The following is a 22361-nucleotide window of genomic DNA, read 5'->3' on the forward strand; positions in this document are numbered from 1 at the left end:
CAACTGATTCTCAAAGCAGTTACAAAAGAAAGTTTGTCTTTTGTCCCACCTCTGCTTTGTTTTTGCTCTTCTCTTATGCACCCACCTGTCCATCCCTTTAGCGTGTGTCACCGTGGCTATTTTAACTGCAGCTACTCCCCGTGTCCAGCTGTGTGTACTGTTTACAGCGACAGGCACTACCACACCTTTGATGGCCTCGAGTATGACTACCACTCTGACTGTCAGGTCTACTTGCTCAAAGTGAGTAGGCTGGCTGTGTGGATTTATATAACAACTTTCTAGTTAGCACAAAAAAAAACTAATAAAGGTGTAAAATTATATAATTTGCTTCCAGTGACAAATTTATGGATTCATTTTTGGCACTGGAATGTCAGTGGGGATTGTCTGATAGAGACTGTGCTAACCTGTGCCAGAGAAGTTTGTGTGATTGATTGCGTTTAAGGGCAAAGGAGGAGCATCCTTAACAATTCCTAGCCAACACTGATATGGATCTGGGAAAGAAGATCCAAGCTGGTTTCTAATCTTGGAGTTTGGGTTTTAATTAGAGCCGATTAAGGCATGTATGTGTGTGTTTGTGTCGGTGGGTTGGGACCACTGTAATGCTAGCAGACGCTGCGCAAAGCTGTAGTGACACAAAGAGACCAGTGTTCACTTCAAACCCCAGGGCTCCTGCGCTCCCAGGGATATAGAATTAGAATTAGCAGAACAGACATTCAGAGCTCGCAGGCCGCCTGCCACCATGCAGACCTGAAAAGAATGGGGAAGTTGGTCAAAACTGTACTTTAATAGTCTACAGTTGTTTCCTCTTTTTGTCACTTCTCATGTGTCCAGGATGATGATGTTTCCTGAACAGGTAGAATGAGATTCCATCTCTGAGTCTAGCACGTGGTGTTTAGATATTTGCTTTCTGACTGCTGTGGCTTTAGTGAGGAAAATTTTGAACAGACAAAAAACACAACAAAAGTATTTTGTTGTGTTTGCTAAAAAAAACACAACTTTCCTTACAGTAGTAATATTTTGCCTTCTCCTCTCATCAGAGTGCAGGAGAGACCGAGGTATCCATTGTTGCCCAAAACAAAGACTGCTATGAGAGCGGCATTGTGTGCATGAAAATCCTGGTCATTCACGTGGGACTTACCAAGATCTACTTCACTGACAATTCTGGCAACCTTGTATGGATAATACAAACACAGTAACAAGCTGAAATATTTCAGTAAAATCCAGTGAATCCTGCTGATGTCACGCTACCTGGTTTATTTTGTGTTAGAGCCCTTCCACTGTTGTTGGTCGAGGGTCAGAGTTTGAGCTCTGGAAAGCCGGCTACTACACTGTCATCCACTTCTCAAATCAGGACCTGACCATCCTTTGGGACCGCAAGACGACTGTGCACATCAGAGCTGGACCTCAGTGGAAGGCATGTACTAGTAGCACATCTGAAATTCGAAGTGTTGTTATAAGAAAAATATGACAAGTTGTCTGCTTTTTCGCTCCAGGGTCTTCTCAGTGGGTTATGTGGAAATTTTGACAGTGTGACAGCGAATGATATGACCACCTCCAGCCACATGGAAGTCAGTAATGCACAGACATTCGGCGATAGCTGGGCCCTGGGACAGGTATGAGTCAGCTCATTTCCTCTACTCCCCTTCATTGATTCTTCTTTTGCCCTCTTTTCTCTTTCTGTCTTTGTCCATCACCCTCAAACTCACTACCTCTCTACCTCCCTGCTCCCTGTGCCCGTCTCCCTCGAGTACACCGTGATATTTAAGAGTAATCAGACACTTGATCGCTTTCTGTGTGTGTGTGTTTTCTGTATTTTAGTGTGAAAGCGACTATGTACTTGAGCGACCATGTGAAGGGGACTTAGGGAGACAGCCGTACGCCAAAAGAGAGTGCGCTCTCCTCTACAGCGATGTCTTTGCACCTTGTCACAATGTTGTAAGTGCCATTCAAGTGACACATATAAACACACACAAACACAGAAACCTGTGTACAGAGAGACTGCAGCTATGAAAAGGTTATATCATTTGAAAAAGGGAGCTATAGGGATTAATAAGGGGTTATAGGAACAACTCTTAACTAATCCTGGTAAACACACTCTTTAAAGAGATTCACAAGCTTGCCACTCAAATTCAAATAGGGCACACCTAGTGTTTATTATAGTGTTATATTTCAATTTATGACCAGTAGATGGAGCCATGTTTTTATGTACAGTTTTTTAGCCATCACTATCAACCAGTGGAGAGTCCATTTCACTTCATTGCTTAAACTACATTTCAGAAAATACATACATTTAGAATTAACTAAGAGGTTCAGTAGAGATTATCATAAAAAAGCAAAAGTCAATCTTTGAACATGTCTGTATTCAAACAAATTTCTCTCTGTCTTATATTCTTTGCAATAAATTCATTTTTCTTATTAAACTTAATGTGCCCTCTTTGATCTGATCTGATTCACGTTCTTGTCATGTTCTGTTTGCCATAGTTGTCCAGTGAAGACAAATACGTTCCCTTGAAGCAACCTTTAGAGGAACATCATTTAGTAGTATATTCCTTTGAGATATTTCTGAATTCCTGCTACTTTTTTTTAGCACTTATTTAAAGTATGTTTGTATTCTTTTGCACTAAAACAGATTTATTTGAGGAAACAACAGTTTAATGTATTAATTGATCAAAAGCAAAAAATATAGATTACAACGAATTCTCAACAGAAAAAGAATCATGCTTGCAGACAGAAGACTATAAAAATGTAAATCAATACATTTTTAAATATGGTACAGACACAGCAGACCTGATAATAAGCAGGAGGCAATCCCACAGAGCAGGATTTAAAATGTCAGAAGCACAGTTCCTCTTTGTTCTCAGTTTCGATGGTGGGATAATTAAGTGCAGTCGGTCAAAAGATATGAGTGGTCGTAGTGGAGAATACAGGGTGATGAGTTCAGATATACAAGACTCTGCTATGCCATGGCATGCTTTTAATGTTAAAAGCAGAACTGAACTAAATTATGAAGCATATATTCATATAAAGCATGTCAGTCTGTGCAATTCAGCAAGAATAGGGTAATGTGTTCTTCTCATTTAGTATCATATATGTGCCTCACTGCCTCATTCTGAACCAAATGATTTTCAGTAAATGCTTTAAGATACAAATCTAGATTTGCAGTAATTAAGGCAAGGATAAATAAAAACATTAATATCCCAAGGCAGTACTGAGCTAACTTTGGAAATATTTCTGTACAGCTAGATCCAGGCCCAGTGAGTTTTAACTCATGTTAGTGTTGAGCTAGCATTCAGTCTTTAATAGTAAGGCTGTCACAGCTGGTCTGTTGATGTAGTGTGCAGTACCCAAATGTAGACACACGAAACCACTAATTATATGAAAATGAGCATTTTATTGGCTGATGCAAGTAGAAACCAAACAATAACAATCCCAAAGAGTAAAGACATCTAATCAACAGGGGTTAGAGGGACACAGGTGAACACAATTAACAATGGATGAAAACAATCAAGGAATCAAGGAAAGGCGGATAAAACACAGAGGAAACAAAAACGTTCAATGTAAAACAGGAAATCAGATGCTCTTACCAACACTAAACAATATAGGAGATAATAGGAGACAAGGAGACAAAAGGGACCAAAGCATAAACGTGGTATAAGACAGGAATGCATAACACAAACACTGTCGAGACCACTTCTACAAACAATTCTAAAAATAGACAACAACTAAAATACAAACAAAAACAAAAAAAACCCTCATCACTGGGACAGATACGAAGTAAATATACTGCTCTTTAAAATTCCGAAAAAAGGAACACTTTTATGCCTAACACCCTAACCTTGTCTAGTTGGCCATGTGCTCACGGCCTGGCAATGTGGAGCCTGATTTGCCATAGAATACCAGAATTAGGAGAGACACACATACCTCTACAGGCTAAGCAATGGCATCCTGACTGCCATAAGATATCAAGGTGAAATCCTTGATATCGTCCGACGTTACGCTGGTGCAGTGGGTCCTGGGTTCCTCCGGTGCAAAAGCATGCCCGGCATCATGTGATTAGAGAATGCAGGCAGTTCCTGGAGGTTTGATACCAATCAGTGGTATCAATACCTTATCAGTTCCAGAATATAACAATAACCATTCACAACTTTGAAATCTGTCTCTGTCTACGCTGATAATGTGACAGATGTTTACAAATTATAGGACAAAATATGATTCACATGTCCTGTTAAACATGTACCTGCTTGTTATTAGCCTCTGACAAGCACTGGGGTAAAAGTGACAAATTTATTGTTGTTAGTGTTGTTGAAAATAAAATTTTACAAGAAGAGAAATAATAATATGCATCAGGGGCACAGAAAGGGCTTATTAAATGTGTTTCATAATAACATTCTAGTAAAATGCTAACATCTGAATATTAATTGTAACCTTGTTGCTCCAACCTGGTTGCAGCACACGTCTCTACTTGTTATATTTTCTAAAATTATAGTAATACAGAAAAGTATTATTTGCTCCTGTTCATGTACATCATAGTAGCCAGTGTCAAAGACAGAGTTAACCTTCCCTTTGGCCACACCAACTCATTGCTGATGCATAGTTTGTCATAGAGTTCATCTGATACCTTCTGCACCAGAGGTTGACCCACATTTCTTTGTCCCGATATCATCGGTCTTTCCTGTCTGAATTATTTAAAACAACTCCCCCCCCCCCCCCCCCCCCCCCCCCCCCCCGAAAAATAAGACCTCCCTCAGTTTCTCCCAGCGAGATTTGGCCTCGTTCATTTCATGATTGTTTGTGTGGATATCTTTCTGTGTGTACCCTTTCAGGTTGATGTGGCCTGGTTCTACAGGAACTGCCTAACAGACACTTGCAATTGTAACCGTGGGGGAGACTGTGAGTGTCTCTGCACGTCCATCGCTGCATACGCATACAAATGCTGTCAGCAGGGGGTCACAATTCACTGGAGATCACCTTCTGTCTGTCGTGAGTACATACATACACAGACAGACAAATACAATACAGGCTTCTGCTGTGTGGGTCAGGGACGTGACCTTTGCTTACCTCTTTGACCCATTTTCTGTAGTCACTCTTTGCATCAGTCAATATTTTGCCATTTTTCACAAGATTAAATAATTCTTCTGTTATATCTTACATTTTACTCTTCTGGACTGTCTTTCAGCCTATGATTGCGAGTACTACAATCAAGGTATGTTTAACTGAGAATCTTCTACCAGATTTGTAAACCTTACTCTTATTCCCTGCCATCTTATCATTCATTTCCTCTTTCGCTCTCTCACATCACAGAGCTAGGCGATGGCCCATTTTCCTTGGTGAGTGCAGTCTATAAAGACACCATGTTTGGAGTGAATCGTACCAGCAGCTCTGTTTTTCCCCTGGTAAGAGAAAGACCAGGGCAGTTGCCTGCCCCAGGTCTACTGTTCAACTTCATGATCACAGCAGGATTGCAGAAGGACAGAACATCACGTGAGCATCTGCATTATTATTATTATTATTATACATTGATATGTGTTTATTTTCTGCATAAATTACTTTGATTATGATTACGACTATTTGTAGGTGTTCCCATGGTGTCGCTGGAGTCTGCAGAGAGACCCAACTACTTCCTTGTTGTGTCAGGGCGCAGCCGTCTGCAGTTGGAGCAGTGGAGTCGAGGGGTGGAGTTCAGTCGTAGAGCAACCTTTATCCAGCACCAGGGGCTGATTCTCCCAGGTCACACATCATTTGAGCTTGTGGCCCAGCCCGGAGTTTTTTTGACACTCACACGCACTGCTGCACGAGCCCAGAGATACGACACCTCACAGGGCTTCAAAGCCAGCAGCAGCTTCACACTGGAGGGTCAGAAACACACGCATATATACAGTGGCCCCAAAAACATATCAGAATGACCCAGTTCTTTTTTTTTATAAAATGTTAGATAAACTAGTATTTAAACCATAAAATGCATTTAGGACAATTTAACGAGAAGGTTTCTATTAAAATAAATAAATAAATCACAAGGAGGGAGAAAGCATGAACACAGTGCTCTAAATGGCAAGCTGGACAGGTTCTGATTGTTAAACTTAGTGGACCATGCCCATTCCTAATGTGATGAGCTAAACTCCACCATTGGTTGCATTGCTAGAGGCATATGTTTGAACTGATGAGCAACTGACTTAATAAATTTGTTACATTTCAAAATCACCTTGAAACTTGTTGGTTGAACATCAATTAAAATGTGAAGAAAAATTCAAGCATCATTTGCTTGCACACAGGAACACTTTGAATATATATTGTTAAACATCCGTGAGAAGAGAAGCAGACACAGGAACACCAGCTGCAGATTGGTCTGCATGGCTCTGTGCAAAATCAAATCAGAAACAGGTGATAAAAAGCAGCAAGGACAACTCAGCTTAAATATTATCTTATGAATAGAAACCATTCATAAGCTAAAAATCAAGACAGCTGTACCTGAACTTGCCTGAGCCCGTAATGTGATGTAAATCCATATTTTCCGTATGAATTTAGCTCTTTTTACTTGTCCAAATAACTTTTTGGAGCCACTGTATACCTTTTATAGATGCATGCTGTACATACAAATGCTGACTAATAAGGTATGTTTCCTCTCTTCTTGCAGAGAGCACTTTTGTAATACCTTACCGTATGATGTGTGAGTGGCGCTACCAGTCCTGTGCAAGTCCTTGTGTCCCCACGTGCAGTGACCCAGATGCTACACGCTGCCAGTTTCTTCCTCCGTAAGAGGCTTGGCTAATTAAAAAGCAATAATAAAATCAGCATAATGTGTGCTCGACGCAAGTATTGAAGTAGTTTTGTATTTTACAGTGTAGAAGGTTGCTTTCCACGATGTCCAAAGAACATGGTCCTTGATGAAGTCACTAGAAGATGTGTCTACACAGAGGACTGTGAGTACAGCCATTTTTATTTTAAGTTGCTGTAAAAAAAAAGAAAGAAAAAAGATATGGTTTTCTCATATACCAAAAAATAAACTTAGTACAAAAAGCAAGGAGATTTATGTTTGGTAAGTTATTGCTTAGCTGTAACAGCACTTATAAAAAATCTTATATTTTGGAAAGCCTTTTTATTTCTCTTAATTGTAAGGAAAATACATTTGTGAATTGAGCAGCAGCATGGACCGTACTACAGCTGTCAGTTGGTGTCTACTGCAAGCATGCCATGTTTGACTGATCTGGATTGGTCCCATGCCATAAGACAACAACCAAGCTGCAGCATTACTTGGCTGTATATGGTTCTTCCACATGCTACTGAAAAAATGGTTAAATTGCCAATATGTCTTATTACTTCACACTTCAAACACCCAATAAAATAAACCACACCAAAGTTTTTGAACCGACATACTCAACACTGCTACTCAACTCAAAAATGCATTTTGTGGCACCATTTAAGTGGAAATAAACAAGCAATTCAACAGTGTAAGGTTTATTGCCAAGAAGCAGGATTATGACAAAGAAATAATCAATCAGACATAAATGTCCTTACTTTTGTGCCAAGTTTATATTTTTTCTTGGTTTGCTCTGTATATGACGATGGTTTTAATCATTTTCAATTGAAAATATTTGCCTGTTATAATAAACGTCTTCTCCAGGTGTGTCTCTTCCCCCAACTCCAACCCCGTTTGCATATGTGACGCGGTCTAACAGGACTACTACAGCACCACTGCCAATACCTACGACTACAACAACAACTTCTACTACCACCACCACCACTACCACCACAAGGCCGACAACAACCACCACCACTACTAGAGCCACCACTACCACCTCCACTACTATCAGGTCCACAACAACCACTGCCACTTCTACCACCACCACTCCTGCTACTACTCCCAGCACAACATTAGCCACTGAGCGTGTCACCACTCTGCTCACCCCAACTTCATCCACGTCTCCATCTGCTACTCCCACCACTATTGTTTCAACTACTCTCACTCCCACAACCCCGACAGAAAGCACCACTCTCAGGACAACTGAAACAACCCCCACTCAAACGCAAACTACTACGGTGACTACAACAGTTACCTCTGCAACGCCTTCCACTGTACCCACTGGAGCCACTACAGCCCCCTCCACTACTTCTCGTCCCTCCCATACCTCACCCTCAATTCCTACCTCCACCACCATTACCGCACCATCCACATCCCCGCCTCATCCAACATCCCCCACCTTACCACCCACTACAGTTGTTACAACTACCTCCACCTCAGCTACTTTTGAACCTGAAACCACTACCAAATCCACAACCACTCCTCAACCTCCTCCAGCAGATACGACTGTCGCCACAGAGGCCACCACTCCAACAGACACTCCAACAACTACAGCACCCCCTCCAACAACCATCGAGCCCACCACTGAGCCTGTAACTACAGAGATAGTCACAAGTCCTGCAACCATTCCTGTAACAGAGGAAACATCAACCACTCACCCTTTCCTTTTGCCCACTATTCCCTGTACAGTAAGTCTTTTGTTTTAGTTTATTATATATGCACAAATATAAACGTGCATGAAAATACCCATCCTTGTTAAACTTTAGAAATCATGGTAGCAATTTAAATGATTACTTAAATCATCATAGATTCCTTACATGATTATTTAGTATGAATAGGCTTTAAAATATAAGCAAAATGCTACGAAGAGTCCAGGTTGCTGTTGACATCTTTAATAGTTCTGTTGTAATCTTGTAGTAAAATAAGTGTCACAGTAAGCATCCACAATACTAGCTCTCTAAAACCAGTGAAATTCAGTCGTGTTTTTTTAAATTGATGCTGGTGCTACTGTTCATACCGTTATGTGTCAAAACAAATTATACCTACTATTAAAAATTAAGAAATGCTTTCTGACTCACAATGAGCCTTTCATTTCAGAAAGGCTTGATCGGTCCTCGTACCATAAAGGCAACATTTCTGCATTACCTGTGCGCCAGTCACATATCACACCTATTCTTGTGGCCTTTCACTGACTTCCAGTGAAACTCAGAATCAGCTTTAAAATTCTATTACTAGCATATAAAGCTTTACATGGAGAAGTCCCTGCTTATATAGCAGAGCTTCTGAAACCTTATCAGAGCTGCCGGCCTCTCTGATCCTCTAACCAGAGCCTCCTAACTGTCCCTCGCTCTGATTTTAAAACTGGAGGTGATCGTGCTTTTGAGGTTGTTGGGCCCAACCGTGGAACAGTCTTCCTTAGTCGGTCAGGTCGGCTCACTCCATTATTTCTTTTAAATGACTACTGAAAACTCATTTTCATCATTATTGCTATGCAGAATATCCATTCACTTCTGCCCTTTTCAGGGTCGCAGGCCCAGTCTGTTGCTGGGCTAACACACAGGGACAGACAACCATTTGCACTCACATTCACACCTATGAGCAATTTTGATTGATCGATTAACCTAAGACATGGTAAGTGCATGTGTTTGGACTGTGGGAGGAAGCCAGAGCACCCAGGGAGAACATGCAAACTCCACACAGAAAGACCCTGGCCTGATGGTGGAATTGAACTCAGGACCTTCTTGCTGTGCAGCAACAGTGCTAACCACCGTGCCACAGTGCTAACCACCGTGCCACAGTGCTAACCACCGTGCCACAGTGCTAACCACCGTGCCACAGTGCTAACCACCGTGCCACAGTGCTAACCACCGTGCCACAGTGCTAACCACCGTGCCACAGTGCTAACCACCGTGCCACAGTGCTAACCACCGTGCCACAGTGCTGCCTGCTATGCAGAATAATGCATAGTTAATCTGCATACACATACTGTATTCTAAGCAATAATGGGTTGGGCTGAAAGAAAAAACAGATAAATCATTATGTAGAAATTAAATATGTGTGTTTGATGATGATAATGAAGTTTAAGCCAGCTCAGCTTTTAAAAACAGAACGTGTATATTTGCATCCACAGCCCCCATACTCCTATCGCATTGATGAGTGTGTTGAGCTGATCTGTTTTAATGGAGAGCTGCTGCTTCACAACTCTTCTCTTCACTGTCGCTACAACACCACCCAACCTCAGTGCAGTCTGCTGGGCATGCCTATCCTGGTTAACACAGACCCCTGCTGTCCGCAGTGGCAGTGCCCGTGTAAGTTTTTCTATATGCACTAAAATAACTTGGTATGAAATGGTATGAAAGTTTTCTTTTGCCTTGATAATCTGTTTGGCTTTCACAGGTCGCTGCACTGTAATGTCAGACCTGCGTGTGATCACATTTGATGGTAATAATGTAGCCTTGTACGACAATGGCTCCTACATCTTGGTTAACCTGCCCAGAGAGACTATTATTGGCACTGTGGAGAAATGTCCAACTAGTCAGGTATTATATAAAGTAAATGCAATTAAGTCTAATATACTAAAAAGCAGATGTTAATGGCTTACATTGACGTTTTTTCAGAGTGTGAATTCCATCAGACGAACTGTGAGTACAGCTTCAATTCTTCCGTGTTATTCCCTGCAGTTATACTTGCATCAAAGCTGTTGTATTATTATCTCATTATGACTACTCTTTAATGTTTCCTGCAGAGCCCTACAGGTGGAACATCTGGACTTTGTTTTAAGAAGCTGAACATTACTACCTCTTTCTACAGAATTATAATCAACCGACTCGATCGGAAGGTCATTATTTTTACCAGCTTTAATCCCAAGACATATTCAATTTAGCCTACATAAATAATATGCTTGCATTCTTTATATTGGTCTCTAGGTTACAGTAAATTACAGACCTGCTAGACTTCCGTTCTCACGTCAGTCCCTTTATGTGGAAGATACAGGAAGCATGTACCTTATCCACACACCTGGCGGGATCAGTATACAGTGGTATCATAGCACGGGCATTATGGTGCTACAGTATATTGCTCCTAATAATACATCTGTGCCCACTCGAGGCCTGTGTGGTGAGCAGTCATATACATGCACCCATACACACACATACCCACTGGCTTTGACTACATCAGCACCAACATCAGCCTCTTTTATCTAAGTGCCATCTTTAGGCCCTTTAAGGTTTAATGTCTAAACTGCAGCATTTTTTGACTTGAATCATTATGGGATATGACAATTTGAGATGTCGAGAGCTATTTGGTTTAATTAGGCAGACACCATGTCACTTGACATTTTTATTGCTCATTTGCTGTACACACACACACATACATACACACACAAACCTGTCTGTCCACTATGCCAGGTTGCTGCGATGGGAACCCAGAAGATGACCTGAAACTGCCCAATGGCACAGTGGTGAGAGAGTTGGGAGACATGATGATCTTCCTACAGGCATGGAGAGTCCACACCACCGATGAGACCGAACACACACGCAGGGTCGGAGACAACTGCACCACTGGCGACTGCTCCACCTGTCTCTCTATGCTTTACCAAAGCGCTTTCACACCATGCCACGGCAAGGTAACCAGCAGTGCTTTCAAAACCTTGACTGTAGTGAATGTGCTAAGTTACTTTGTCATTTGCCTTTTGCATTAAAAACGGTAGCAGGAGAGTAAATGGGGTTGCAGTGGCCCATGAAGCAGAGCAGGTCATCTACTAATTGGAAAGATGGTTGTTCGATTCCTGGTTGCTCAAGTCAGCATCCCAAAGTGTCTTTTGGCAAGATAGTGAACCTGAAGTTGCTTCTGATACGGTCACTGGAGTGTGAAAGCACTTAGACTTAGAAAAAGCTGCTTGTATGAATGGCTGAATGAGACTTCTTGTGCTTTGAATGAGGAGTAGAAAAGTGCTATGTAAGAACCAGTCCATTTGCTGATTTGCTGGTCAAAAGGAAAAGCTAAGGCAATTTTGAAAAAGCTTTGTTATTTCAAGTATTCATCATGCAAAAATACCAAATGTGAGGATATGCCAAGGTGTGTGCTGTGGCAGGCAAAAGGGAAGACACAAATGCAGGACTGGAACATGGAAACATAACTTAAAACGGCAGCTTTATTGCTGGGAAAAACACTCCATTAAATAAACTCATGAAAGCCAACCAAAACCCTGAACATGGAAACAAGGAACTGAAAAAACTAGGAAACCGGTAGCACTGAGACCGCACACAGCATTGTGAGGGTACGAGTACAACGCGACAACCAACAGAGGAAAACACAGGGCTTAAATACACCAGGGAGTAACGAGGGAATGTGACATAATGAGACAACAGAAACAACGAAGAATACACTGACATAGGACATAGACTGTCAAAGTAAAACAGGAAGCACGAGCCAAAGACGCAGACTACACAGACGTGGAAACATGACAGACTCTGGAACAGAGGGAACATGAAGAACAGAGACAAAAGTAACAAGACATGGGACACAGGGAAGACATAAAGACAGATAACTAATACTAAACATACAACATACGGAGAACAGAATTAAACCTTCACCAAGAACACAGAGGAGGCACAGAAACAGAACAGAAACCCAAAACTAAGAACTATAAATACAATACAAACAGAAAACCACCATTCAAGGAGTATAAGTTAAACCAAAAACCCAAACACTGGGTCAACAGACCCAGTGCCGTGACACGATATGTGGTTTGTTGATTAAAAACCCACTCACCCTTTCATGCCCTGCTTGTGTTTTTTTCAGGTGCCTCCGGAGCAGTTCTGTGACATCATTTGGGCAGGTGACCTTCATTACAAGGACCACCAGTGTGACTTCTTGGCAGCCTACGTGGCGGTCTGCTACACACATCAAGTCTGCATCAACTGGAGACGACACAACTTCTGCCGTAAGGAGACACAGCATAAAAAATGACATACTCACTCAGATGAACTCATTCATGGTTTTTGTTTTCTCATGCATTGTAATCTTGCAGCACTCCGGTGTCCCCCTGGTAAGGAGTATCAGCCATGTGTGAGCACTTGCACCAGCCGCACTTGTCTAAACAGAGATTACTACGAGGAGACTACCTGTTCCTTCATCAGAGAAGAGTGTGTGTGCCGCAGTGGAACTATCCTGCACCGTGCTGATTCACCTTACTGTGTAACCGAGGACCGTTGTGGTGAGTTATTACTTGCCCTTGTGATGAACACTGCAATGTCTAAGATGCTGCGTAAGTTTGTTATTGTTTTTGTTTGGTTCTGCTGTATCCAGTGTGCACAGATAATGAGGGTAACCCCCGGGCCCCAGGCGAGGTGTGGAATGGCTCTGCTCGGAGCTGCTGTCTCTACAAGTGTATGGAAAATGGCTCTGTGGTGGCTGTGGAACCAGACTGCAGCGCCGTGCCTACTCCACTGTGTGAGAGAGAGGGAGAGTATGTGCTGGATGTGCTGGAAGAAGGAGCCTGCTGCCCAAAGAAGATCTGTGGTGAGTTGCAACTGTCCCCGTTTATCTTTTATCTTTGATTCATCTTTAGGTTTTACCTTTTTCTTTTTTACTAGTAACTAACTAGTACATGACCATGCTACAGTATTGTTTTGTCTGGTTGTACTGTTGGCTAGCAGATATACTTAATCACATTGAGAAAAGTAAAAAACTAGTTGTGGGAGATGTTTTATAAATGATAAAATGGGGCAATATTATCAGTTGCTACATGGTTGCTAGGCGTATAATTAAGCTTTTTGTGGATATAAATGAGTTATTATTGTTGATAGGATAGCATGCTTTCATAATACTTTATGCACCTACAACAGTAGGTGCATAAAGTATTATGAAAGGCTAAAGCAGGTACCGGTAAATTTAGCCTAGAGGGTTGCCAGGCAACGAGATGGCATCATAGCATATCATGCATAATTCTCCTTTTGAACCTGTTATTGTTCTTAAATGGAAATTCAATGATGTGTTTAATAAGGTGTTAGAAGTGCAGAAATAAAATAAATAAATAAACAAATAAAAATGTATCATTTTTATATGACAACATCATAATATCTGATATAAAAAAAACAATCCACAGGCCTAAAATCCACCTCTGAGCCAAATCTGGTTGCTCAACTTCATATGTTTTACGAGGACTTTGTGGACAAAGGAACAAACAAACACATAGACAGAGATTTTGCATATTATTATAGTGAGATACGACATTGATGATGTTTCACCAGATGTTTAGATAACTATCATATCTGACATCATATCTCACAGTACAATAATATTGAACGGGTTGCATTGTTGTACTTTGTCATGTTTCTCAGGTCTTTGTCTGAATTTCTTATGAACATTACTTGTCATGTTCTCATGTTGTTGTTAAGGATTGTCTTATTGCACTGGAGTCACACTGGGTTAAATATTTACACTTGGGTTTTAAGGGGTATTTATTATTTTCTTCTTTGTTTTATTTATGGGTTGTACGGAAGCCCCAAACGCAATTTCATTGTTCTCTGACAATGACAATAAATAAATGAATGAATGAATGAATGAGTTTAGCTTAATAAAAGTGTGTCCTCAAATAGTTCGCAAAGTATACCACCATAATTTACACCAATTTCAGAGACCAAAAATCATTTTCATCAGTATAAAGTAATACCCATTAAATGAGCAATCCTTCACTACTTGTTAGACTGCAACATGACCATCTGTGATAGTGAAGCTCCACCTTGTGATAATGGGAACAGGCTAGTGATCGGTTACAGCGCTCTTTCCTGCTGTCCAGAGTACCGCTGTGGTAAGAACAAACTTTCATCATTACATTTTATAAACTTTCTGTCAGATATAACATTTGGATTAAACAGTTTCATTCACTAAATGGTCTTCCTCAGAGTGTGACCCCATGGCGTGCCCTCCTGTGTCTACCCCAGAGTGCAGGGAAGATCAGTTTCTAGTTGAGGTCAGGGGGCAAAAGTCCTGCTGCTACTCTTACCTGTGTGGTGAGTTTAAATTGCTGTGTACAGGCCTGCCTAGTTTGAGGTCCCTTTAATTACAGCAGTAAATCTGTGAATGTTCTTGTTTGTTTTCTCTCTGAGCAGTGTGTGAGTCATGTATCGAGCCCATTCCAACTTGCTCGAACGGAGAAATTCTGGCTGTGGATCTGAACACCACCAGCAGCTGCTGTCCACAGTACCACTGTGGTAAACTACATGAGCAGGCTCATGTGTGTGTGTGTGTGTATGTTTTTGTCTGACTTTCAAGTAATATTCATATTTTGTTCCTTTTATTGCAGTCTGTGATGTCAATCTGTGCCCTCAATCATCTGTGAGCTGTGCACCTGGTCTCTCTCTTGTCCAAACTGCCATTCCCGGGCATTGCTGCCCCCAGCATCACTGTGGTACACAATCGACAACACACACATATTCATTCACATGCACACCCGCGTATGCACACTCATCCAAATAATTACTTGTCAATTCACTGCTGTGTTGATGACTGCAGTAAACTCAGAAGTTGCTAAGCCTGTCATGCCCTTTGCGTAAACCTCACACTACCTTCCTCTTCAACTTTTTTCTTTCACGTCCAGAATGCCAATGTGAGGACAGTTCTTTCCCCATCTGTCAGGTGGTAAGTCAGCAAAAAGCTGAATCAGAAGTCACTGTCTAATCGGGTTTTTCTGCAAGGAAGAGGAAAAAGTGAGCAAATTCAGTTAAGTCAGCAATCTGTTTTTCTCTCAGGGGGAGGTGCTGATGGAGGTTCCAGACAGCAACACCAACTGTGGCTGTCCTCAGCGTACATGCCGTATGTGTAACGTGACTGAAAGCACACAGACACCTGATAATAGTGTGACAACAGAGTCTCTGCAGAAATCCTTTCTGTTTAACACTACTTTATTTCCAAAATGCTCAGCAGCTTTAATAGTTACCTTTTTGCATGCGGCGTAATCTTTTCTTCTATGTTTGTGTGTGTGCAGAGAAGGCAGAGGTGTGTCTTTTCCAAGGGGTGACAGTGCTGGGCCCAGGCCAGTCTCTGGTTCAGTACTTTGAGGGAGAACTGTGCTACACTGTCCAGTGCCTGCATCATAAAGATCCAGACTCGGGTTATTATGCCATGGAAATCACCTCTGTCAACTGCTCCCAAAAATGTGGACCAGTATGTATCCAATGGAGCTTTAATCTCAGGTTTGACTGGTCACTTGATTGGTCAATATTCTCTTATCCAATCAATCGTTGATCAGGCAATTTCCTGTGTTAGTTTCATAAGGAGAAAAGCACTACATGAAAAGCCTGTAAGTATTGATTTGACAGTGGTAGTAACAGACTCTCTGTGAAAAATAGCCCCTTATTCTCTCAGCTGGGAACTCACTGAAACCAGAAGTTGATTGCTACCATAATTAACCTTTACATTTACTGAACTTTTACTAAGAGTCAGCTCCAAAGTAATTAATAGCATCTCATGTGTGGCCTAATAGAGTTAAAACAGATGGCAAAAGAAGTTATGTGAAAACTTTTCAGCAGTTTGCATATCACAGCTATATTTTATTTGAGTTAGGCTTTCCTTTCCCTCCCAATCTCCAATTTATAGTTTGGTTGAAGAGGAGATTACCAAGATTTTCATTTGACTACTGTCTCTGTATTCAGTGTATTTAAATGTGAGCAAAATCCTGAAGTTTTATCTCAACTGAGGCATTTGCGCCACATCTCATCCTGTTATATTCTTTTTTCTGTTGGTCCTCCTTTCCTTTAACTTTTCAGCATCAGGTGTATGTACCATCTACAGACCCTCAGGTGTGCTGTGGTTCCTGTAAAAATATCTCCTGTACTTTCACTAATGAAAACGGGACAACGGAGCTTTTCACTGTAAGAATGAACAGATCCACATCCAAGTGCAATTAAAGCAAATCTTTAACAGTGCTAATTCTGACTGTGTGTGCAGGCAGGGAGTTCCTGGGTGGAGAACTGCACACGTTACGACTGCATGGAAACTGCAGTGGGAGCGGTGATACTTGCCTCTGGGGTGGTTTGCCCACCTTTCAATGATACAGAATGTATTCAGGTTAGGACCGCTACTTATAATCTATATCTAAGTATGAGTTTAACGATGCCTAATTTTTTATCTAAAGTTGCTCAGTTTGATATTTTTTCTTATATATTAAACTTTTAGTATTTCTTTCCTATCTTCTTTGCAGAATGGCGGTGTTGTTCAGAGCTATGTGGATGGCTGTTGCAGGACATGTGAGTCTTTAAATTTATTCAGGGCTTCTGGTGTCGCTTTGAGCAGTCAATTAGAGGGGTGAGCGCCTTGTTGCTTGGCAGTGGATGGGCTTATTGGCTGACTGGTTGGGGGTGTGGCCTTTTGTAGACGGTGAACATAAAGCCTGTTGGCCTATGAGTACATTTCACAGTCCCTTGCTTTCCCTGGTGTCCCCAAAACCTTCTGTTGACATATTTAAGAGCTACCACAGCATAAACTGAAGAAATACTTGCTGAAAACCTCAAGTAATTAACTAACCAATACATTCAAAGGGATATACTACACTACACTCACAACCTCCTGAAACTGTACTTTAAGGGTGAACATAACTGAACTATCTTGATGTTTGGAAAAAGTTTGAGTTAAAGTATCTTCTGAGCTATGTGGATGAAATTTGTAATAAACATACAGTGGTGAGATTTCCTCTCTCTTTGGATTCAGCGTTGCAGCCTTGCCCGCTTGCCTGCTTAAGCAGTTGTTCTTGCTGTTTGGCCAGTTGAGGTGTTCACAGTGAGCGTTTTACCGCTGAAGATGTGAGATGGTGCAGGGGTTAGCATTCGCCCTGCTGAGCTTTGTAGTACATCAAATAACTGCGTTCCTTGGCTGGCTGCCCGGAGTGACCCAAAAAAGATGCGACATCCATGTGCATGCCGGCTGCAATGATTCCATCCGCTGTGTGTTTGTGTGTGACATTAAACTGTGCTTTCTGAACAAAACATAACCTTGTGTTCTCCTGACGTTCTTTGAACCGGACGGCTGCGGTGCCAACGATGTTTCCAGGTTCTGGAGTGGGTGTTTTACCATTTACCGTTAATCCTGTAACACCTACTGGTAGTACAAACTGTGACACAGGTACCACCATCTTGCACTATTCCGACTTCTTTGGCATCCTTGCTCTCAGTGACTCATTCCCTTGTGTTTTCAAATTCTGAATGTGTACGGTGTAAATGCGGTTTTTTATGTCTTTTTCAGTGTCTGTGTGTCTTATCGTTTCATTTCCTCTCTCCACTTTTGGTCAGATCCTTAAAACACAATATAACCTGCAAAGCATTTTAGGTTATTTGTAACAGAAAGACCTTAATAAAATAAAAATTGCACTTCTTGTGAAATAATATAAGCTTCAGTAATGCACACACAAATGTTTAGAAGAAGCACTTCTGTTTTTTTTCATGAATTTCAGGCCCACACAGAATTCTTTGAAACTTTGATTGGTTTAAAAGTAAGGTTAAATTTAGGTCAGTAGCCATTCAGTGGAACTGTGCTGGGGGACCTGTATCCCACACCCCCACCCATCACCCAGCTGTCAATCAAAGTAAGCGCCTACTGCTCAGCAACAAAGAGCCAAAGTGAATAGGCATTTCAGTGTGTATGTGAAGTCTCTGTAGTGTAATGATTAAAGTGCATTTGAAAGTGAGCATATTATCATTACTGTGTGCCAAACACCAAACATCAGTTTGGTGTATATAGGCTTCTCTAAAAATATCTGGTGTGTTAAGGATCTATGATTACTCTGAGGATCCTATATTTCTTCCTGAGTGTTAGTCTGTGTGAAAATCTCTGCAGGTAAAGAGGACGGCAAGACATGTAAGCGGGTGGCCATCCGGACTACCATTAGAAAAGATGATTGCAGGAGCAATGCACCGGTGAGAGAGAAAAGAGACATTCACTTGTGAAAATGAGGAGTCTGTGAAAGCAGAATTTTAAACACATTTAGTAGTTGTGGTTGTGTTTTGTTTAGTAAATATATGTTTTTCATTTGGCAGGTTACAGTATATTCCTGCGACGGGAAATGTCCATCAGCCACCATATTCAACTTTAACATCAACAGTCACGCCAGATTCTGTAAATGCTGCCGTGAGAGTGGACTGCAGACCCGCTCCGTCGCACTCTACTGCTCTCGCAATGCCACAGTCGTGGAGTACAACTTCCAAGAGCCTCTGGACTGTTCGTGCCAGTGGAACTAAAAACGGCTGAATGAGAGCAAGACAAGTGAAGAGAACGTCTAAATAACAGGGTGGGGTAGGGGGATATCTGAATATTGTTTTACTAATGGACAAACATGAAAACCAGCCATGTCTTTTTTTTTGTTGTCGTTGTCTTAATACACTTTACAACACTGACTTTGAGTCATAGTTGTAACTAAAAGATATGAGAATAACCGATTTAAGAGGCGGATTGTTTTCCAGATAGTTTTCTCGCACTTTAGCCTTATTTTCTGTAAGTCCTGCAGTGCCAACCCATTCAGCTTCTAGTGCTTTCAGCTGATGGTACCCTAAGCTTTTGAGCCTACAGTATATGAACACGTTGTTGCGTTTTTAAATAGCAGTTGTGTTTAAACACTGTATATGAATTTTGGTTTGTCTTATAAGATTCATTTAGCCTTTATGCTTTGTTGTCTTAGAAAAGTTGAATTTCTTTCTCAAATGTTATTTTGTCTTCCTTTTAGTTTTTACAGTAGTTTAATAAAAGATTTAACAGTGCTGTTGTCTAAAACTGTGTCCTCATGACCTGCTATGTTTTTATACTCCCTCCACTTTCTCTTTCATTAAACCTTTATTACACACATACTCATTCTGGTTCAGCATTAATAGTGCTGACACATATTTATGTCTCACTTTTCAGAGGTTATTGCTGAGTGGGAGTCACCTCTTGACAACAGACGCCCTTAGTAAAGTCAGCTCTTTGCCTGTCAATCATTTCTCCCTTTCACATTCCTGTCATTCCACATGGGCCAGCGCTCCCACCACACCCCACCTCAGAGCCAAACCATTCTTACCACTGCAATGCTCGGAGCAATTTGCAGCACATGCTTATTTTAGAGGTTAAATAAAGTCGTGAAAACAGTCATGAACTGTCTGCTCTAACCGAGTGGTTGACCGTTACTCTAGAGGTGTGAAGCATGGCGGGCGGCTTTGCCCAGTGAGGACATCTCAATTGCTCATAAAATCCCACCACATCTTTTCCCCTCAGTATGCCCCACATGTTCATCTCTCTCTACTTATCCCCCTCCTCAGGAGCCCAGCACTGGAGTGGCCGTGTGCCCATGGTTGTCATGGTAAAGTGCTCTTATCCCGACAAGGAGGCAGAACAAATTGGGTTGAACTAATGCACACGCAATCTCTCTCTCCTCCTACAAACCCAGGAAGACTGCCTCCTTCTTCACTTGAGGCTTGCTTCTCGAGGGAACTTTGGCTTCGAGTGCGCGCTAAATTCAAAGTCTTGGCTCTGCGTAAATGTGAAGTAAAACTAAGAGACTCCCCCCAGGCATTAACACGTCGAGGCAGCTGTAACTGAACTAAGTAAAAGCTGAAAGGTTTCACGAAAAAAATGAAAAAGTTTCAACCCGTTCACTTTTCTTGTTCTTCAGTTTTACGTCAGCGACCAAAATAGTTTGGGACTTTCCACAACTGATGTTTACGCACAGCTGGCTTGGATTTTCTTTTTGTGCAACCAATGGCTGACGAGAGGAAGGATCTGTTGTGTCTGGGCGTGGAAGTGACTGCATGTACCCATGTGGATCAGTGACACTCCTGGAAGGTGTGCTAAATGAGATGGATTGAGATTCCCAATGGGTCAAACACAGCGCCTGTGGCTACTAGCAAGTTTATGTCAGGTAAGGTAACCCTGCACGTAGCAGTTATCTGTAAATAAGGTAAAACTGCATTCTGGGTCTTTTAGGCTCAGTTATTTTCCTGTATCAGTAAGATTTAAATATTACATAGCGATTTGGGGGGCATTCAATTATTCAGCAGACATTTAATCCCTTTCTCTTTCCACAGGTGGTCTTGCTAACCTGTGAAAAACATTCAAACACTGTTGAGGTTGAAGTTCTTTTTCAGCCCTTTAGTCAAGATCCAGACAGCTACAGGGTCACCTCCAGACCTGCAAGTAACCATCTGGTAAGAACATTAGTAATGGTGAAAAAAAGCTGTGAAAGTCTTATTAAGTTTTGTTCGTTTTTTTATAAAGTTTACTCTGTTCTCACTTTCTGTCACATCTTTGCAGGTATATGTGAAGAGCTTCAATAACTCAGCATGCTCCCATCACTGCAGGATATTATTGAGAATGGTTGAGGATCAGAAGGGGTATAACATCACGCTGAGAGCCAGCAGGTGTGATGCGGTGCTCGAGACAAAGACCTTTCACTTCCGTGAGTGTCTGTGAAGTCTGAATCCAAACACCACATGTTGTATTTCTATCATGTTTAATAACGTTAACACCTCATCCCCTTTTTGTGTCTCAACAGTTCCAGTGTCCACGTCCTCCTTTAATGTATACAGCACAACCACCACCGCCCTTCTGACATGGAAACTTCACAGGCTGCAGACCCTGTCCTCCATAAGCCTGTACAACACACACACAGAAACTGTCGTGCACATCTTCAACATAAACTCTTCAGAAGTAAAATCCCAGTATACAATGAAAGGTTTGCAGCCGGGCACACGCTTCAAGGCCAAAGTCACAGTGACTACATACCTCAAACAGTTTAATATGACCTTGAAGCAGAGACTCAGAATTCGTCTGGAAACAGGTATTGTGAACATTAGTAATCCTGTGATCGCATGACCACAGCTCAATTATTAACCTTTTAGTGACTGCAGTCAGGAATTTGTACTGTAAGCTGATTGTAATATGTTTCTGCAGCTCAGTGCCCACCTGGCTGGATTGCCATTGGGGGAAGCTGCTACATTGTGAGAAGAACAGGGTTGACCTGGAGTGATGCACTGCACAGATGTTCAGACCTTGCAGCAGGAAGTCATCTGGCTAACCTGAAGAGCCTGGAAGATCTGTTTTTTATATCTTCTTACCTCCTGTCCCAGAACAACTTGCTGCTGCTATGGACGGGACTTAATGACCAGCAGGTATGCACAAACATATTTTAAATCACTTTAATTCTAAAAAGCAGCATTTATAATGACTTTAATTTTTCATTTTTGTCATGAATAACTGAGCACTTAGTACTTTAGAGAGGATTTTCTAAAAACAAAACAACATTTTGATTAAATATATTGAAAAACATGCACTTAAATATACTTCCAGGGTTAGGTGGTTGTGGAACGTGTGCTGCATGACATTATATTTAAACTTTTTTTTCTGCATAAATACAATTTCTTTGCATAAAAGTTTTTCACACTTGAAATCAAACACAAACCTTGTGAGGAAAAAAACAGGTTTTGCATTTAGGTAATTATGAATATGTTTTTATGACAAAAAGCAAAATATGCCTAACAAGGGAGGTCCAAACTGTTCAAAAATATTCCTGGTAGGATTTTTCTAAAGTTTTGTTAAAATAATT

General features: G+C 41.4%; 2 protein-coding genes across 2 annotated transcripts in view; both read left to right on the plus strand.

Annotated features, from left to right (window-relative positions):
- otogl (otogelin-like) overlaps window positions 1–19558 on the plus strand; it is a 29784-nt gene extending 10226 nt beyond the window's left edge. The window contains exons 25-57 of the mRNA XM_026176037.2: window positions 102–240; window positions 1038–1172; window positions 1268–1414; window positions 1494–1613; window positions 1819–1935; window positions 4824–4980; window positions 5177–5203; window positions 5302–5481; window positions 5575–5853; window positions 6632–6749; window positions 6838–6917; window positions 7619–8484; window positions 9927–10104; window positions 10193–10335; window positions 10414–10437; window positions 10542–10634; window positions 10723–10912; window positions 11203–11420; window positions 12599–12740; window positions 12828–13013; window positions 13106–13318; window positions 14505–14609; window positions 14704–14811; window positions 14911–15012; window positions 15105–15209; window positions 15399–15439; window positions 15550–15613; window positions 15786–15964; window positions 16567–16671; window positions 16748–16867; window positions 17001–17046; window positions 18629–18708; window positions 18829–19558. Of these exons, the coding sequence (XP_026031822.2) occupies window positions 102–240; window positions 1038–1172; window positions 1268–1414; window positions 1494–1613; window positions 1819–1935; window positions 4824–4980; window positions 5177–5203; window positions 5302–5481; window positions 5575–5853; window positions 6632–6749; window positions 6838–6917; window positions 7619–8484; window positions 9927–10104; window positions 10193–10335; window positions 10414–10437; window positions 10542–10634; window positions 10723–10912; window positions 11203–11420; window positions 12599–12740; window positions 12828–13013; window positions 13106–13318; window positions 14505–14609; window positions 14704–14811; window positions 14911–15012; window positions 15105–15209; window positions 15399–15439; window positions 15550–15613; window positions 15786–15964; window positions 16567–16671; window positions 16748–16867; window positions 17001–17046; window positions 18629–18708; window positions 18829–19029 (5008 nt within the window). The 3' untranslated portion in view covers window positions 19030–19558. The remainder of the gene's footprint in view (window positions 1–101; window positions 241–1037; window positions 1173–1267; window positions 1415–1493; window positions 1614–1818; window positions 1936–4823; window positions 4981–5176; window positions 5204–5301; window positions 5482–5574; window positions 5854–6631; window positions 6750–6837; window positions 6918–7618; window positions 8485–9926; window positions 10105–10192; window positions 10336–10413; window positions 10438–10541; window positions 10635–10722; window positions 10913–11202; window positions 11421–12598; window positions 12741–12827; window positions 13014–13105; window positions 13319–14504; window positions 14610–14703; window positions 14812–14910; window positions 15013–15104; window positions 15210–15398; window positions 15440–15549; window positions 15614–15785; window positions 15965–16566; window positions 16672–16747; window positions 16868–17000; window positions 17047–18628; window positions 18709–18828) is intronic.
- Window positions 19559–19964: 406 nt separating this feature from the next.
- Window positions 19965–22361, plus strand: part of ptprq (protein tyrosine phosphatase receptor type Q) — a 44852-nt gene continuing 42455 nt past the window's right edge. The window contains exons 1-6 of the mRNA XM_080303303.1: window positions 19965–19984; window positions 20036–20120; window positions 20845–20964; window positions 21071–21215; window positions 21312–21596; window positions 21710–21927. Coding sequence (XP_080159429.1) covers window positions 19965–19984; window positions 20036–20120; window positions 20845–20964; window positions 21071–21215; window positions 21312–21596; window positions 21710–21927 — 873 coding nt within the window. The remainder of the gene's footprint in view (window positions 19985–20035; window positions 20121–20844; window positions 20965–21070; window positions 21216–21311; window positions 21597–21709; window positions 21928–22361) is intronic.

Source organism: Astatotilapia calliptera, chromosome 7, assembly GCF_964374335.1.
Source record: "Astatotilapia calliptera chromosome 7, fAstCal68.1, whole genome shotgun sequence".
NCBI classification, from domain to species: domain Eukaryota; kingdom Metazoa; phylum Chordata; class Actinopteri; order Cichliformes; family Cichlidae; genus Astatotilapia; species Astatotilapia calliptera.